Raw genomic sequence first — 20052 nt, forward strand, 5'->3', positions numbered from 1 at the left:
ACCATACTGGGTAATGGCATAAAGACATTTTCTTCTTTTCCTGGAGTCATTTTATTTCTGATAAAAGTGTTCTTCCTTAACCATTTGCAAAATAACCATTCTGTCTGCTGTGGATCCCTCAGTTTTCTAGGAGGTGAGGAAATATTGAAGCGCAAACAGACCCACTCTCCGCTCTCAGGCCACCCTGTTGTCCCTTACAGGAGGGTGCTCCTGGCTCATCCTCACTCTGCTCCTTAAGGCTCTGTGGGGCCCCAGTCGTGAGCCTTCCCTCAGTTCCCTCAGTGCTACTCAGGCCAGGGCTGCCAAGACACAGATGGTATATGTGAATTACATACAAAAAACTATATGCAAAATCATTTTTCCCTGGTGTGTCATTGCGCCAGAGTGCTTGGATTAGGAGTGATTTCCAGGAATCTTTCCCTGCATCTTCTAGCTTCTAGGGGCTCTTGGCCTTTCTGGACTTTCATGGATAGTGGCCACATCACTCTAATTTCTGCCTCTGTCTTCCTGCACCTCACCCTCACCATCTTGTGTCTTCTCTTCACTCTGCTGTGAGGATAATTGTCATTGGATTCAGGGCCTATCCAGATATACCAAGATGATCTCATCTCAAATTCTTTTACTTCATTACATCAGCAAAGAGCCTTTTTCCAAACAAGATCACATTCACAGGGTCTTGGGATTTCTGTTTGGACCTATCTTTCTTGGGGGCCAACATAACCCCCTATATGGGACAGATGAAGAAAGATTATTTGCAATTGATGAATCCAGGTGATGGGTACTTTCAGATTTGTTATATTATGGGCAATTTGAGTGACGCAAAGAGGAAAGCATATGCAAATAGGGTTCCTGGATTTGGCAGATAAAATACAGGACACCCACCTAAATGTGAATTTCAGATAAACAATAAAGAATATTTCAGTAAAATCATGTTTCATGCTGTGTTTGGAAATAGCTATAACTACAAAATTATTGACTGTTTGCCTGAAATTCACATTGACATGGATGTCCTATACTTTATTTGGCAACTTGGTAAGAAAAGAGTGCCATCAATTTGCCCTCCACAGACAGCGCCCCGAGCTATGCTCACAATAGAGATTTTTCAGTTGCCCTAGTCCTTGCATCCAACTCACAAAAAAAACCATCTTTAAAAAGCCAGTTTCTGCTGACTTGTAGAGAGAGCAAAATCCAGGTGAAATGTATTATTTGAACTTTAATTGCCAACCTTGAAAAGGAACAAGTTTAACCAGTTTCTTCTGATAAGCAGATCACTTACTCACGTCTTAGAATCCAGTAGGTGGTCTCTTGGCCATGAAATGTGTGGGAGTTGCTTCTCCCTACCTTCACCCTTCTCCTTTCAGTGGGAGGGAACTATTGAAAGGAACAACGAGCTTATAAATACATTAGGACCTGGAATTCAGTTGTCGAGCCATGACAGTGACAGCGTTTAACAAAGTAAGCACTGATCTTAAAAATCTTTCTATATTGCCTCACACTCTCCTCTCTAGCCTCCTAGAAAAATTTGCTAGTATGTGTCCTTAGCACAAGAAAAAGTCTGTTTTTACTCATATTGTACCATCTTGGTGTGTTTGGGTGACAGTTCAAGAATTGTTTATTTCTTTTCTGTTGAATACATCTTTACAGAAATGTGAAAATGAAGAATTTAAAAAACCAGGGCCTCAGCATTTAATGGTATGGGAAACAATGACATGAGGAGAAAAAAGAAATGGTAGCATTTTAAACAATCTGAGAATAATCAGTGCTGGAAGAAGTGGCAAAGTATGCAAAAATTTCTTTATGTAAGTAGTCAAAACACAATTGCTGTAAATTGTGATACTGTAATACTATATTGGCTGTGAAAATTTAAAACTAAAGTTTATTATAATTGGAGTAAATTAGTTTGAATGTCAGGGGAACTAGATTCTAGTTGAGCATTTGCCACTAGTTAGCTCCATGACAAGTCATATCCTGTCCCTGGAGTTCTACCAACTCATGGCCAATATAGAGGATAGCTAAGAAAGAGGCTCTGACTGTTGCTGCCCTTTGAACTGTGTAATTCTTTGTATGGAGATCTGACCTGCCCACTCTAGGATGTTTCCAGGCATCCCTGCCCTCTACCTATCTGATTTGTAGCCCTCTCTCCCTCCCTGCAGATGTGACAACCCAAAATGTCTCTAGACCTTGCTCAATGTCCTCTGGAGCAGAGAAGCGAAATCCCCCTGGTTGAGAACCATGGGACTACATGACCTCATGGGGCTAAGCAAGGCCATGTTACTGATGTGCCGCACTGCTTGGACGTTCACTGAAAACTTCCTGTTAATCCAGGTGGACTGATTAGTGAATATCATTAATCTCTGTACAGGAACTAGAAAGGAAAGAGAGAAACAGAGCCATCATATGACAGATTTGATATAAGTCTGGATTCATATAAAAATGCATTCCTATTAGAGTTCTATGGCCAAAATATAGAGATACAGAGAGATGGATACAAGATAGATAATAGATGATGAAGAGACAGACAAATTACAGATAGATAGATGCATAGAACGACAGATAGATAAAATAATACATACGTGGATGGGCAGACAGATAGGGATTATAAATAGATACATATACATAGATTGCTGATAGGTAAAATAATTGATGGATAGATAGATCAAAGAAAAAGGATCCATAGGCTACTCAGTGTGTCCAGAGACTTACCCATCTTTTAACCACTGGGACAAGAGCAAACACCCATTACTGAGTTCCTACTATGAATTTTTTGTACATTATCTCATTTAACTATCTCAACAACCCTCAAAAGTAGAAATAACTACCTCTATTCTAAGAATTAAAGAGATTAAACAACCTACAGCTTTTATGAACCTCATAATGGGAGGAGTCCTGATTTATCTCATTCTCCCTTCTCTCTGCTAAGAAACAGTGTTATTGGGACCAACTCAGAGATGTAACTCTTTTAATTAACTCCTGGAATTATGAGAGCTTACATTCCGTTAAAAACAAGCCCATTTTTAATTGATGTAAATACAATTATACTAGTCTTCAACTCACTCTGGATTTTAGGTTGTCAAAGTAGAGAAAGGCACACTTTTATTAATTTTTTCTTCCAAGCAAGCCCCTGAAAAGTTGCTAACAGGAGGAACTCAGGAATTAGATGTTCCTGTCTCGCCCTCTCCTTCCAACATCTAGTTGGCTAATATACTCTGAATAGGAAAATATAAAACAACTTCTCAGAGAGGAGCTGAGAGCCAGGTTACGGGGTGGAGTGGAAAAGCTCTGGACCTGCAATCAGAAGTTCAGGCCGACCCAACACTCACCAAGTGTGCAGCATGGGACAGGTGCTTTAGCTCTCTGAGACTCAGTGTGCCCATCTTTAATTCGGATAATAGGAGCCATTTCCCAGGGTTGTTGCAGAAGGTAGACACACTCCCTAGATATTGACCATGAATGAGCAGCATGTGTGTGTGACCCATGGCAAATCCTTGAGCTCTCTGGTTCTCATTTTCTGTTGACCCAACAAAGCTCAGTGGTAACCTATCTCCCAGTCTTAGCCTGACCCTTGGAAACCTCATATTGAGAAGGTGAAATGTTAGTTATCAGAGGAGAATTGTGATAAAATATTATGTAAGACAAAAATTTATTTCATGTTGAAACATGATCCTCAATCAATGACTAAGGGAGCTTAGTGTGGGGATTAGAGTTACAACACTGTGAACTAATCCATAACAATTAAACAACCACACCCCACACTTTCGTGTGAACTTCACTCTCCCTTTCTTTCTGCTGAATAATGCTATTTCCATTTCCCAAGTTAGGAAAGTACAATGTCAAAATATCTAGGTACAAAACAGGTGAGTTGATTCAGTATGATTTCAAAGAATTCTTTACTTTTCAAAGGCTAAACTGTTGACTCCCACTTTTTAAAATGTAGACATTTAAAAGATTTTGATTTCTATTTATGCAGCCAACTAACATATAAAAAAAAGCTCATGATCACTGGTCATTAGAGAAATACAAATCAAGATCACAATGAGATACCATCTCATGCTAGTCAGAATGGCGATCCTTAAAAAGTCAGGAAACAACAGATGCTGGAGAGGATGTGGAGAAATAGGAACACTTATACACTGTTGGTAGGAGTGTAAATTAGTTCAACCATTGTGGAAGACAGTGTGGTGCTTCCTCAGGAACGAGAACTAGAAATACCATTTGACCCAGCAATCCCATTACTGGGTATATACTCAAAGGATTATAAATCATTCTACTATAAAGACTCACGCACATTTATGTTTCTTGCGGCATTGTTCACAATAGCAAAGACTTGGAACCAACCTAAATGCCCATCAATGATAGAATGGATAAAGAAAATGTGGCACATATACACCATGGAATACTATGCAGCCATAAAAAAGGATGAGTTCATATCCTTTGCAGGGACATGGATGATGCTGGAAACCATCATTCTCAGTAAACTAACACAAGAACAGAAAACAAAACACTGCATGTTCCCACTCATAAGTGGCAGTTGAACAAGGAGAACACATGGACACAGGGAGGGGAACATCACACACCGGGACCTATAGTGGGGTGGGGGTGTTGAGGAGGGATAGCATTAGGAGAAATACCTAATGTAGATGACTGGTTGATAGGTGCAGCAAACCAGCATGGCACATGCATACCTATGTAACAAACCTGCATATTCTGCACATGTACCCCAGAATTTAAAGTATATAAAAAAGATTTTGATGTCTAAATTTAAGTCATACATACATTTTTAGAAGTACATTAGTTGAGGGCAGGTGCAGTGGCTCATGCCTGTAATTCCAGCATTTTGGAAGGTTGAGGTAAGCGGATCACCTGAGGTCAGGCATTCGATACCAGCCTGGCCAACATGCTGAAACCCTGTCTCTACTAAAAATACAAAATTGGGGGCGGAGCAAGACGGCCGAATAAGAACAGCTCCAGTCTCCAGCTTCCAGCATGAGCGACACAGAAGACAGGTGATTTCTGCATTTTCAACTGAGGTATTGGGTTCATCTCACTAGGGAGTGCCGGACAATCGGTGCTGGTCAGCTGCTGCAGCCCAATCAGCGAGAGCTGAAGCAGGGCGAGGCATGGCCTCACCTGGGAAGCGCAAGGGGGAAGGGAATCCCTTTTCCTAGCCAGGGGAACTGAGACACACAACACCTGGAAAATCGGGTAACTCCCACCCCAATACTGTGCTTTACCAAGGGTCTCAACAAACCGGCACACCAGAAGTTTATATCCCACACCTGGCCGGGAGGGTCCCACACCCATGGAGCCTCCCTCATTGCTAGCACAGCAGTCTGCGATCTAACAGCAAGGCAGCAGCGAGGCTGGGGGAGGGGTGCCCGCCATTGCTGAGGCTTAAGTAGGCAAACAAAGCCACTGGGAAGCTCGAAGTGGGTGGAGCTCACAGCAGCTCAAGGAGGCCTGCCTGTCTCTGTAGACTCCACCTCTGGGGACAGGGCACAGCTAAACAATAACAACAACAACAAAAGCAGCAGAAACCTCTGCAGATGCAAACGACTCTGTCTGACAGCTTTGAAGAGAGCAGTGGATCTCCCAACATGGAGGTTGAGATCTGAGAATGGACAGACTGCCTGATCAAGTGGGTCTCTGACCCCTGAGTAGCCTAACTGGGAGACATCCCCCTCCAGGGGCAGACCGACACCCCACACCTCACACGGTGGAGTACAGCCCTGAGAGGAAGCTTCCAAAGCAAGAATCAGACAGGTACACTCGCTGTTCAGCAATATTCTATCTTCTGCAACCTCTGCTGCTGACACCCAGGCAAACAGGGTCTGGAGTGGACCTCAAGCAATCTCCAACAGACCTACAGCTGAGGGTCCTGACTGTTAGAAGGAAAACTAACAAACAGGAAGGACACCCACACCAAAACCCCATCAGTACGTCACCATCATCAAAGACCAGAGGCAGATAAAATCACAAAGATGGGGAAAAAGCAGGGCAGAAAAGCTGAAAATTCAAAAAATAAGAGCGCATCTCCCCCTCCAAAGGAACGCAGCTCATCGCCAGCAATGGATCAAAGTTGGACGGAGAATGACTTTGACGAGATGAGAGAAGAAGGCTTCAGTCCATCAAACTTCTCAGAGCTAAAGGAGGAATTACTTACCCAGCGCAAAGAAACTAAAAATCTTGGAAAAAGAGTGGAAGAATTGATAACTAGAATAATTAATGCAGAGAAGGCCATAAACGAAATGACAGAGATGAAAACCATGACATGAGAAATGTGTGACAAATGCACAAGCTTCAATAACCGACTCGATCAGTGGGAAGAAAGAGTATCAACGATTGAGGATCAAATGAATGAAATGAAGCGAGAAGAGAAATCTAAAGAAAAAAGAAGAAAAAGAAATGAGCAAAGCCTGCAAGAAGTATGGGATTATGTAAAAAGACCAAATCTACGTCTGATTGGGGTGCCTGAAAGTGAGGGGGAAAATGGAACCAAGTTGGAAAACACTCTTCAGGATATCATCCAGGAGAACTTCCCAAACCTAGTAGGGCAGGCCAACATTCAAATTCAGGAAATACAGAGAATGCCACAAAGATACTCCTTGAGAAGAGCAACTCCAAGACATGTAATTGCCAGATTCACTGAAGTTGAAATGAAGGAAAAAATCTTAAGGGCAGCCAGAGAGAAAGGTCGGGTTACCCACAAAGGGAAACCCATCAGACTAACAGCAGATCTCTCGGTGGAAACTCTACAAGCCAGAAGAGAGTGGGGGCCAATATTCAACATTCTTAAAGAAAAGAATTTTAAACCCAGAATTTCATATCCAGTCAAACTAAGTTTCATCAGTGAAGGATAAATAAAATCCTTTACAGATAAGCAAATGCTGAGAGATTTTGTCACCACCAGGCCTGCCCTACAAGAGATCCTGAAGGAAGCCCTAAACATGGAAAGGAACAACCGGTACCAGCCATTGCAAAAACATGCCAAAATGTAAAGACCATCGAGGCTAGGAAGAAACTGCATCAACTAACGAGCAAAATAACCAGTTAATATCATAATGGCAGGATCAAGTTCACACATAACAATATTAACCTGAAATGTAAATGGACTAAATGCTCCAATTAAAAGACACAGACTGGCAAACTGGATAAAGAGTCAAGACCCATCAGTCTGCTGTATTCAGGAGACCCATCTCACATGCAGAGACATACATAGGCTCAAAATAAAGGGATGGAGGAAGATCTACCAAGCAAATGGAGAACAAAAAAAAAGCAGGGGTTGCAATACTAGTCTCTGGTAAAACAGACTTTAAACCATCAAAGATCAAAAGAGACAAAGAAGGCCATTATATAATGGTAAAGGGATCAATTCAACAGGAAGCGCTAACTATCCTAAATATATATACACCCAATACAGGAGCACCCAGATTCATAAAGCAAGTCCTCAGAGATTTACAAAGAGACTTAGACTCCCATACAATAATAAGGGGAGACTTCAACACTCCACTGTCAACATTAGACAGATCAACGAGACAGAAAGTTAACAAGGATATCCAGGAATTGAACTCATCTCTGCACCAAGCAGACCTAATACACATCTACAGAACTCTCCACCCCAAATCAACAGAATATACATTCTTCTCAGCACCACATCACACTTATTCCAAAATTGACCACATAATTGGAAGTAAAGCACTCCTCAGCAAATGTACAAGAACAGAAATTATAACAAACTGTCTCTCAGACCACAGTGCAATCAAACTAGAACTCAGGACTAAGAAACTCAATCAAAACCGCTCAACTACATGGAAACTGAACAACCTGCTCCTGAATGACTACTGGGTACCTAACAAAATGAAAGCAGAAATAAAGATGTTCTTTGAAACCAATGAGAACAAAGATACAACATACAAGAATCTCTGGGACACATTTAAAACAGTGTGTGAGGGAAATTTATAGCACTAAATGCCCACAAGAGAAAGCTGGAAAGATCTAAAATTGACACTCTAACATCACAATTAAAAGAACTAGAGAAGCAAGAGCAAACACATTTAAAAGCTAGCAGAAGGCAAGAAATAACTAAGATCAGAGCAGAACTGAAGGAGATAGAGACACAAAAAACCCTCCAAAAAATCAATGAATCCAGGAGTTGGTTTTTTGAAAAGATCAACAAAATTGATAGACTGCTAGCAAGACTAATAAAGAAGAAAAGAAAGAAGAATCAAATAGATGCAATAAAAAATGATAAAGGGGATATCACCACCGACCCCACAGAAATAAAACTACCATCAGAGAATACTATAAACACCTCTATGCAAATAAACTAGAAAATCTAGAAGAAATGGATAATTTCCTGGACACTTACACTCTCCCAAGACTAAACCAGGAAGAAGCTGAATCCCTGAATAGACCAATAGCAGGCTCTGAAATTGAGGCAATAATTAATAGCCTACCAACCAAAAAAAAGTCCAGGCACAGATGGATTCACAGTTGAATTCTACCAGAGGTACAAGGAGGAGCTGGTACCATTCCTTCTGAAACTATTCCAATCAATAGAAAAAGAGGGAATCCTCCCTAACTCATTTTATGAGGCCAGCATCATCCTGATACCAAAGCCTGGCATAGACACAACAAAAAAAGAGAATTTTAGACCAATGTCCCTGATGAACATCGATGCAAAAATCCTCAATAAAATACTGGCAAACCAGATCCAGCAGCACATTAAAAGCTTATCCACCATGATCAAGTGGGCTTCATCCCTGGGATGCAAGGCTGGTTCAACATACGCAAATCAATAAATGTAATCCAGCAAATAAACAGAACCAAAGACAAAAACCACATGATTATCTCAATAGATGTAGAAAAAGCCTTTGACAAAATTCAACAGCCCTTCATGCTAAAAACGCTCAATAAATTCGGTATTGATGGAACGTATCTCAAAATCATAAGAGCTATTTATGACAAACCCACAGCCGATATCATACTGAATGGGCAAAAATTGGAAAAATTCCCTTTGAAAACTGGCACAAGACAGGAATGCCCTCTCTTACCACTCCTATTCAACATAGTGTTGGAAGTTCTGGCTAGGGCAATCAGGCAAGAGAAAGAAATCAAGGGTATTCACTTAGGAAAAGAAGAAGTCAAATTGTCCCTGTTTGCAGATGACATGATTGTATATTTAGAAAACCCCATTGTCTCAGCCCAAAATCTCCTTAAGCCGATAAGAAACTTCAGCAAAGTCTCAGGATACAAAATTAATGTGCAAAAATCATAAGCATTCTTATACACCAGTAACAGACAAACAGAGAGCCAAATCATGAATGAACTTCCATTCACAATTGCTTCAAAGAGAATAAAATACCTAGGATTCCAACTTACAAGGGATGTAAAGGACCTCTTCAAGGAGAACTACAAACCACTGCTCAGTGAAATAAAAGAGGACACAAACAAATGGAAGAACATACCATGCGCATGGAGAGGAAGAATCAATATCTTGAAAATGGCCATACTGCCCAAGGTAATTTATAGATTCAGTGCCATACCCATCAAGCTACCAATGAGTTTCTTCACAGAATTGGAAAAAACTGCTTTAAAGTTCATATGGAACCAAAAAAGAGCCCGCATTGCCAAGACAATCCTAAGTCAAAAGAACAAAGCTGGAGGCATTACGTTACCTGACTTCAAACTATACTACAAGACTACAGTAACCAAAACAGCATGGTGCTGGTACCAAAACAGAGATGTAGACCAATGGAACAGAACAGAATCCTCAGAAATAATACCACACATCTACAGCCATCTGATCTTTGACAAACCTGAGAAAAACAAGAAATGGGGAAAGGATTCCCTATTTAATAAATGGTGCTGAGAAAATTGGCTAACCATAAATAGAAAGCTGAAACTGGATCCTTTCCTTACTCCTTATACAAAAATTAATTCAAGGTGGATTAGAGACTTAAATGTTAGACCTAATACCATAAAAACCCTAGAAGAAAACCTAGGTAATACCATTCAGGACATAGGCATGGGCAAAGACTTCATGTCTAAAACACCAAAAGCAACAGCAACAAAAGCCAAAATTGACAAATGGGATCTAATGAAACTAAAGAGCTTCTGCACAGCAAAAGAAACTACCATCAGAGTGAACAGGCAACTTAAAGAATGGGAGAAAACTTTTGCAATCTACTCATCAGACAAAGGGCTAATATCCAGAACCTACAAAGAACTCAAACAAATTTACAAGAAAAAAACAAACAACCCCATCAAAAAGTGGGCAAAGGATATAAACAGACATTTCTCAAAAGAAGACATTCATACAGCCAACAGACACATGAAAAAATGCTCATCATCACTGGCCATCAGAGAAATGCAAATCAAAACCACAATGAGATAACATCTCACACCAGTTAGAATGGCAATCATTAAAAAGTCAGGAAACAACAGGTGCTAGAGAGGATGTGGAGAAATAGGAACAATTTTACACTGTTGGTGGGATTGTAAACTAGTTCAACCATTATGAAAAACAGCATGGCGATTCCTCAAGGATCTAGAACTAGAAGTACCATATGACCCAGCCATCCCATTACTGGGTATATACCCAAAGGATTATAAATCATGCTGCTATAAAGACACATGCACACGTATGTTTTTTGCAGCACCATTCACAATAGCAAAGACCTTGGAATTAACCCAAATGTCCATCAGTGACAGACTGGATTAAGAAAATGGGGCGCACATACACCATGGAATACTATGCAGCCATAAAAAAGGATGAGTTTGTGTCCTTTGTAGGGACATGGATGCAGCTGGAAACCATCATTCTCAGCAAACTATCGCAAAAACAGAAAACCAAACACTGCATGTTCTCACTCATAGGTGGGAATGAACAATGAGATCACTTGGACTCGGGAAGGGGAACATCACACACTGGGACCTATCATGGGGAGGGGGGAAGGGGGAGGAGAGATTGCATTGGGAGTTATACCTGATGTAAATGACGAGTTGATGGGTGCTGACGAGTTGATGGGTGCAGCACACCAACATGGCAAAAGTATACATATATAATAAACCTGCACGTTATGCACATGTACCCTAGAACTTAAAGTATAATAATACTAATAATAATAAGATACAAAATCAACTGGGTGTGGTGGCATGTGCTGGTAGTCCAAGCTACTTGGGAGGCTGAGGCAGGAGAATCACTTGAAACTGGGAGGCTGAGGTTGCATGAGCTGAGATCACGCCATTGTACTCTAGCCTGGGAAAAAACAGTGAAACTCCATCTCAAAAAAAAAAAAAAAAAGAAAAGAAAAGAAGAAATACATTAGTTGTTAAAGGCAAGTATATTTTTCTTCTAAACTCAACAACCACAAAACATTGCAAGAAGAATCTTAATGTTTAATATCAGAGCTAGCGGTTTGGAGAGAAAATGCAACTGTTCCTAAGTCCTGGCACTGGAACTCCTGCTTTCAATGAGTCCTGTATCTTTCCATTCACATTCATGATACAATTAGTTGCATCTGTCCCTGCAGCCACTGGTTTTCATTCTTTGATACTGTGCTGTGTTCCACCTCCCAAACAGCCTGGGATAGAGCAAGGGCTATCAAACTTCACTGATGAGCCCAGTCAATTTATCTCTAACCATTTACAATGACCAAGTCAGCGTGCACACATGCAAACATCCATACACACAACATACAAATAACTGAAACTAACAACTCATGAAACATTACTTACCCTTCCACATGTCAGGCTCGCTGATATTTTCTATTCTTTTCTATTTTATTTAAAAAAGTAGTGGGATTTCACAATCCACTGAAAGATTACCATGCATATTTGAGAAACACTAACATAGAAAATAAGACTCAGTCCTTGGATTTTAATAGCAGTGAGTCTGCATCCCAGATCCACCACTTAATCTGGGCAAGTTACTTTAAAAACTTCAGTATCCTCAACTGTAAAATGAGAAAAGCTACAGCATTCACCTTAGGTGATTTTTGTAGGATAAAATGAGAGAAGTTTAGAAGAATGACCGGTGAGTGACTGACATTGAACAAATGCTAGCTCCTTCCATATCTTGCAAAGTTAATGCAGCAGCATCTCTTTTGCCAGATTATAAAATAAAATGCTCCCCACAGAGTTAGAATATAGAATGCCAAAAGAAGCAAGGGATTAGCATTCTCTGTCTGTTGAAATAATTTGGATATTTTGGCTATAGTTAAACAAATCTGAAGGCTAATTTCTGGTTTTGATCAAATGCAGTCTCACAGCCAAAGAGCTGAAGGGTGACTTAGCTCCCTGCTGGTCCTCCCTGTCAGTGACATCCTCTGGGTTCACAGCCGGTTCATGGGTTCCCAGGGCATTCACCCAGCTGGCTTCCAGGCATGCCTTCATTTTAGTCCTTGGTGTAGATATTCATGTCCATCACCAACTGGAGTGTGACTGTGAACATTGCACTTCTCTGATGTTCCATTCCATTAACTAAAAAACGGAGATAACCATTTCATGGTACTATAAGGAGGGTTAAAGATATAAAATATTAAAAGGGACTAGCATTGAGGAAGGATCATTAGGAAGTTTTCAATAAATACTAGTTATCGAATTCTTCCTCTTCCCATTAACTCCATTACATGTATTATTACCAAATACTCTCACCCCTTAGGCTGCCAAGAAAAGTCACAGTTAGCCAGTGAAGACTTGAGACTGGTTTGCTGGAATCTGAGGGTGACCACTGATGGGTAACAATTTGGGCCAAGAAAACACTCCAGGAACTCCTCCAACCCAGTCATGAAGCAGGCAGGTTGTTCTTTAGCATTGTTGATGGTTTTCAACTACACATCCCAAAGTACATTTTGATTCTATGGCTTCAATTATTCATTCATTCATTCAGGCTTAGAGAAACCTCCAGGAGACTGCTATCATGACAGAGAAACCCAAGCTGCACTACCTCAATGCACGGGGCAGAATGGAGTCCACCCGGTGGCTCCTGGCTGCAGCTGGAGTAGAGGTAGGTCCTGAGTTACGTCATCTTAAGTTGGATTTAAAATTGCATTATCACATACTTTTCCCACAGAAACTATGCAATGATTACTTACTGAAGCATTGTGCCTTAAGTAAAAATGGACTGTAATTAAGAAAAAGATGAACAGATTTGACCTAACAATTGTTAAAATTTCTTCTCATCTAAGAGCACACATATTAAAATACAATTAAGAAACTAATCACAAAGTGTAGAACTTAAGTGGATTAGAATTTAAACAAACTGTAAAAAATAATTTATGGCATTCATACAACAATTAGAAACATGAATATTGACTGAATATTTGATGACATGAAAGAATTATTGTTAATATTTAATGTGTGATAATGTACTATGACTGTCTTTAGAATCGTTTATGTGTTTTAGGAAAATGCATTGAAGTATTTAAGGATTAATCATATGGATCGAGGATTTCCTTAGAATTATTACAACAGGAGAAGTAGGTGGCTATATATATAATCACATTGGTTTTGGTTGATATCACATTGGTTTTAGTTGATAATTATTTATTCTAGGTGAGAAGTATAAGCAGAATTATTATGCTTTTCTGTTCATTTTTATTCTTGTTCATAATTTCCACAATAAAACAATAAAAATACATAATATTAAAGGAAGGTTGTAGTTAGAGGTAAAATGCAAAATGTAAACTACAAATGAAAAGCGGAAGGAAGTGGATTGTAACAAACTACCTATTAAAGATTGACTACATTCACAGCAATTATTTGGTCCAGGTTCTGTACTAGGTCATGGAGATAGACAGTGAAGAAGACATAGTCCCTGCCCTGGGGCGGCCTACATCTCTATGAGGATGCAGACAAGTAAACACGTGGTTAAAATGAGGGGTGGAGGCTTCTAGAACTCCCAAGCATTCCCCAGTGTTACCAGGCCATTTTCCTGGACGTTTGAGCAGGAAATGCTGGGAGGTGTCTGTGGGACTCCGCTGAGTGCTGCCCTCTAGAGGTGTCACTGAGAAAAACACTTCCAAGTCCAGCCCAGAGTTCTTCAGCGACTGCCTGAGGGTTTTCCTGGGAAGTGAGTCACGGACAAACCCAGGAGATCTTGTCCCTCGGGTGTCAGCAGAAAAGGAGGGTTTCAGGTGAGGTGGCGTCCTGTGAAGGGAACTTCTAGCGCTTCACAGCGCCTCACAGCCTCACAGCGCCGTGTGGACCTGAACCTCGGGACGGCACTTTCTCCATTCTTTCACGAAGGCTCGGGACTTTAGCCTCACCTTTCTCAATTCTGTGAAGAAATAAGCACACAAGAAATCCAAACACTATCATTCCAGGTTGTTTCCTTTGTACAAATGAACACCCTGTTTCGCTGTCACCCAGACATCAGCTCTGCAGCTCTGGGATGTGTTCAGAGCCCGGGTAGGAAGAGTTCAGCAGGAGGGAGGGAGGAGAAAGGCTGAGAGGAACCCAGGTTCCCTGGTCTCCATCCCGCCTGAATGCAGACCTTGCTCAGGCTTCTGGGATCTCAGTACCCTAAGGCTGATGATCACAACCCAGTCCTCAGCCTCACAAGCACATCCCACTTGCCAACCCCACCGCACCTCGGCCACCCTCCTGCCTGGACCACCCACCGTTCCTTAGGTTTGTCCTGAACTGGACGCTTTGTTAATTGTTGGCACACACCCCCATCACCTCTAGATCCTGGTCCTGTGTGATCATAGATCCACAACAAACTCTGTTCCATGGAGAAAGCTAGAAACCCCCAAATTCCTGACATTTCACCATAAAGAACTCCCTAAAGTATAATTAGCCACTGCAAACGCCACTACTGTTTATTACTTGATGTATGTGGGTCAGGCCCTGTATCTTGCGTTTTGAAAACATTACAAAATTCCATTTAAGAAAATATTGCAGACGAAGAATGTAAGGCTTGAAGATTTTAAGTAATAATTCCTAGATCACAGCTATTTCGATGCAGAGTCAAGATTGGAACCAGATCATAACAACATTGAAATCCAAAAAACCTTGAGAACTTTTGCTTAGACTTTTGGTTTGACAGACTCTGCCTATTTAAGTCAACTGCATCATCATGTAATAACTGAATTTCATATCTGTATTAAATACCTGCATCCACCCATAGCTTCTGGTCAGATTGAGACAGTCTCGTTGCTGGCTGCCATTTCCACCAAAGTGACTTGTCCAGGACAAGGTGGAATTTACTCCCAGGTTTAAGTTACTGGATGTAGATCAAGAACTAAGTACAGTTTCAAAATTCTAAAGATAACTTATATTTAATGAGCAGTTACTATACACCTGCTACTTTTCTAAGTGCTTTGTGTGACCTTACAATTTAATCTTGATATCATCCCATACCATAGATACTGTAAGTATACCCATTTCATAGATTAGCATACTCAGACACAGATTAGGTACATGTCCAAAGTCAAGAAGCCAGTACATGAAAATGGTGATATTGAACCCACAAAACCACATCAGAAACCAGAGGCTTTCATTTAAAATAATATTTCCTTTATTAAATTGAGAATTCTACTCTATTGGGTTCCATGTACTTCAGAAGAGAAAGTTAGAATTACAAGTGTTAAAGCTGTGCAACAGCGGCGACCTATTTCACCCTTAGCAGGGTTCCCAAGAAGTGGGGCGATATAAATTACAGCAGAGGCTCCTTGGTGGGAGAATATTTGATGGCCATTAGCCCATGGCACGCCCCATACTGGGGACAAACAAGGCTGTGGTCTAATCTCACCTGGAGACACAGGCTTTCCTAAGATATGACAACACCATAATTAGAAAAACTGCTCAGTGCCTTTTCTCCAGTGACGTCCCCTCTCAAAACATGACCTAATCATAGACATTCATGAGATCAGGGTGGAGGTGAAGTGAACTAGAAGATTGAGCAGCTATGTGCTGTGACCCATGCACTTTTCTCAGTGATTTAGGTCTACATTTCCAAATGACCATGACCAGACCCCTCTGTGTATCCTGACAAACTCAGAAATCTTATATTCTCTAAATCATGCACCAGATGGGGCCATTCAAGGTCACAAGTCTATAATAGAATGAACTAACAAGAATCCATTTACTGTTTCTGCTTCCAGTTTGAAGAGAAATTTCTAGAATCTGCAGAAGATTTGGACAAGTTAAGAAATGGTAAGATCAATCTCTAAGTGCCTCTGATGAGGGTATCTAGTAGAAGGTACAGAGGGAAGCTTGAGAAGCTGGGAATTCCTATGTGTGTAGGCGGTGGTATTTGGACATGGTGCAGAGAGAGAAAGTGGTTGAAATGGGAAGGATGTGGCCCCTTGAACAGGTCTGGCAACTCTCTCCAGGCTGAAAGGACCAGACCTCTCAGACTATTGGTTAGAGGAATGATCTCCCGACCCCGGAGAAAGTCTCTTCTTTGTTTTCATGCTTGGGGCACCATGAATGAGCTGAGGTCATCAGCACAGGATCCCATACAGCCCTCTCCATCCAAGCACATGCAAGAACATGTGCTAGAGGAAAGGAGGAGAAATCAATGTGGCCATTGCCTTGAGGTTTTTCTTTCTTGGGGCGGAGCGTGACAAAGTAACACTGCAGCACTATTACAGGCTTTGAAGAGCAGAGAAAGGGACCCTTGCATAAAAACCTCTCAGAACCTGCCTTAAATGTTACAAACACCATGAAACTTACCCTGTGAACTTCCCATTTTAAATGGCATCTTGTTGCCAGTTCTATTGTAACTTGTCCCAACCTCTTCCTAAATTATCCATGAAGATAAATCAACACAAAAAATACAAGAGTCCCAAAAATGAAATAACAGGATAAAAAGTAAAAGGAAGCTTCTTAAGAAAAAGAAGAACTACAGGAAGCTTTTTAAAAATGTTGTTTGGGCCGGGTGTGGTGGCTCAGGCCTGTAATCCCAGCTCTTGGTGGGAGGCTGAGGCGGGTGGATCATTTGAGGTCAGGAGTTCGAGAACTGTTTGGCCAACATGATGAGATCCCATCTCTACTAAAAATACAAAAATTAGCCAGGCACATTGGTGCATGCCGGTAATCCCAGCTACTCAGGAGGCTGAGGTAGGAGAAGTGCTTGAACTCAGGAGGAGAAGGTTACAGTGAGCTGAGACTGTCCCACTGCATTCCAGCCTGGGTGACAGAGTAAGACTCTGTCTCAAAAATCAAAACAAGGAAAAAAGTTGTTTCAACTGAAATCTTACCAGGCAATAATTTCTTTTTCCTTTCACAAATTTAGTCATTTCCATAACCATTTTTTTCATCCTGAAAGGGTGGGTTTCATAGACGTTTCATGCTCCTTTTTTTCCTTCTCTCTAAAGATGGGAGTTTGCTGTTTCAGCAAGTACCAATAGTCGAGATTGACGGGATGAAGCTGGTGCAGACCAGAGCCATTCTCAACTACATTGCCAGCAAATACAACCTCTATGGGAAAGACATAAAGGAGAGAGCCCTGTACGGTATATTTTCTGTTCTTCATCCACAGAGAACACAGAGTGATTTAGGTCCTTCCTTGAGTGGGCAGGACCATGGCAGGGCATCATGACTAGCAGCAGGCTGGGCCTGGGGCATACATACTGAGGTCCAGTATTGCAGAGTCCCATGGAGATGAGGGAATAGTGAACATGGGGAGGGTTTGGCAAGGGTGATTCTAGAAAAGGATGCAGTCCATGGATCCAGCACCCTGACAGAGGTTTCCAAACACTCATAAACCCTATGAACTATGGAGGATAGGGAATCATGATAGGTACTCAGAGCTTCAGAGGCTAGACTCCAGCCAATAGCGTAGGGCAAGGCATAGAATGTTTGAGAGTCTGTAGATGAAGGCCTAGGGAGGGAAGACTGCAAATAAGCTGAATCTCAGATCCCAGTAATTCCAAGAATTATGAGCAGGAGCCTAAATTACCAACCAATTATATGGACTGGAATACTTGAGCAGGGCTAGTAGAGGCTGGTGCCCAGGATGCTGGGGCTACCTTGACACATGGATAGAAGGCTGAAACAGCCAGACTGATTCAATACCAGCAAAGCCCTGGGGTCTCCTCTCTGTTGTGAGGAGATCGCATGATTCCAAATAAATCCTGAATGGAACTGTTGGCAGCTTCTCAAAAACTTTAGCATAGTATTACCAATGACCCAGCAGTTGCTCTAGTAGGTACATCCCCAAACAATCAAAAATACATCCACACTACATCTCTTACATAAATGAACAATGCAAATAACAATACTCATAGTATTCAAAAAGTGGAAACAACCCAAATATCCATCAATCAATAAATGGAGGAGAAAACTGTGCCTTAGCCATGCCATGGAACGATGTTTGGTCATGAAAAGTAATGAAGTACTGATGCATGCTACAAGATGGTTAAACCATAAAGACATGTTACATAAAAGAAATGAGATACAGAAGGCTACACATTATAGGATTCTTTTTGTATGAAATGTCGAGATATTCAAATCCATAGAGGTAGAAAGTAGATTAGTGGTTGCCTGGAGCTAAAGAAGTGGGGCTTGAGGAAAAATGAATACTGCTAATGGTACAGATGTCCTTATCAGGGTGATAAGAATAATTCTGGAATTAGACTGTGATGATTTTTACAGAATTCTGTGAATGCACTAAAAACCACTCAGTAGTATAATTTAACAGATTGCAATTACAGTATGTGCACATACATCAATAAAGCTTTTTTAAAAAGTATTGTGAAACTCCAGGTTGACACAAAAGAAGAAAAGTTTGCACTGGTTGTAACTGAATAGAGAATTTCACCAGGGAAGGGGATTCTTAGGTGGGGTCTCCAGAAAGTCACACGTGGCTAAAGTTGGGCAACGGCACATGGAGAGGGCTGTGGAAAAATGTTTCGTGGGTGTAATTGGAAGAACTGATAATCTGGGGCATAGGAGCCCTGGGAGCTGTCAAATGAAGAGAGAGGACAAGAAATACGGCTGAGAAGGTTGTGCCAGGGACTCTCTTAGGATTACTTAGTGGGCAGGTCTTTGGTCATCTGACTCACACTAAGTTCATGAACAGAACAAACCACAATGGAGATGATAAATCTTGGCACAGCACTGGACTGGCAGTGATGCCACCAATTTCTTTCATGACTGTGACCACCGATGCTCTTTTTCCTGTTTTAGGTCATGTGTGTAACAAAATTTAGAGATCTATCTACCTTGATAGGTTGTTTTAAGACATAAATGTTAATATACCTGTAAAAATCAGAGCATAATTACTAGACTATAAAAGGCACTCACTGGATGTGAATTACTTTGCCACCATCTGACCCTCTATTCTCTTAGGTTTTTATAAACCTATAAAATCTAAGGCAAAAGGCATTTGACCGTTTGCTTGTCTTTCAGGATTGATATGTATACAGAAGGTATAGTAGATTTGACTGAAATGGTCTTTCTTCTGATCACATGTCAACCTGAGGAAAGAGATGCCAAGACTGCTTTGGTCAAAGAGAAAATTCAAAACCGCTATTTCCCTGCCTTTGAAAAAGTAAGTGAAACTGTTCAGTGTTTTGGGGAACTGAGTTTAGAGGCCAGTAGAAAAATAGTGGCTGGGCATTCCTGGGGCCACTGACCTTCACTTCCAGTGAGACTTCCTGAACACCAATGCAGTGCTCTGACTCTCAAGGCATTTTATGAAAATAGGCTTGGAGAAGCAATTGTATCACTTACACCCAAGCTATAATTTTCCAGTAAAATGTTAATTTATGGATGCCAACATTAAATTCTCTGTTCAACAAAATTTCGTGTTCATAAGTAGAACATGGGCCGTGGAAGGCTCTGGACCACGCTAGAGGTTGCTGTTGAGTCTATGGAACCCCATGGACTTTGATTGAAGACGAGCATGATGAAAGTGATCCATCAGAAAACATTCTGGTACCATGTGCAGGAAGACAGGAGACCAATCGCCCAACCAGAGAATACTGTAGTGTTTCAGAGATGGGTATTTTTAAAAAGGAGAGTGATTGTGGGATGCAGAGGAAGATTTTGCAAAATGCATTTTATAGTAAGTTGTAGACATCAGTGCAGTTCACCTGTAAA

General features: G+C 41.0%; 2 protein-coding genes across 2 annotated transcripts in view; both read left to right on the forward strand.

The window, feature by feature from the left end:
* The first annotated feature begins 1372 nt into the window (after positions 1-1372).
* The window catches only part of LOC111535138 (glutathione S-transferase A1), a 93167-nt gene continuing 74487 nt past the window's right edge, over positions 1373-20052 (forward strand). The window contains exon 1 of the mRNA XM_026455473.1: positions 1373-1455. The gene's annotated coding sequence lies outside the window, so the exon portion shown is untranslated. The remainder of the gene's footprint in view (positions 1456-20052) is intronic.
* LOC113225053 (glutathione S-transferase A5-like) lies at positions 12920-19585 on the forward strand. The gene is made up of 4 exons (XM_026455462.1): positions 12920-13006; positions 16107-16158; positions 17325-17457; positions 19360-19585. The coding sequence occupies exons 1-4, from the start codon at positions 12920-12922 to the stop codon at positions 19583-19585; spliced, it is 498 nt and encodes a 165-aa protein (XP_026311247.1).

The sequence above is a fragment of the Piliocolobus tephrosceles genome, chromosome 5, assembly GCF_002776525.5.
Source record: "Piliocolobus tephrosceles isolate RC106 chromosome 5, ASM277652v3, whole genome shotgun sequence".
NCBI classification, from domain to species: Eukaryota; Metazoa; Chordata; class Mammalia; order Primates; family Cercopithecidae; genus Piliocolobus; species Piliocolobus tephrosceles.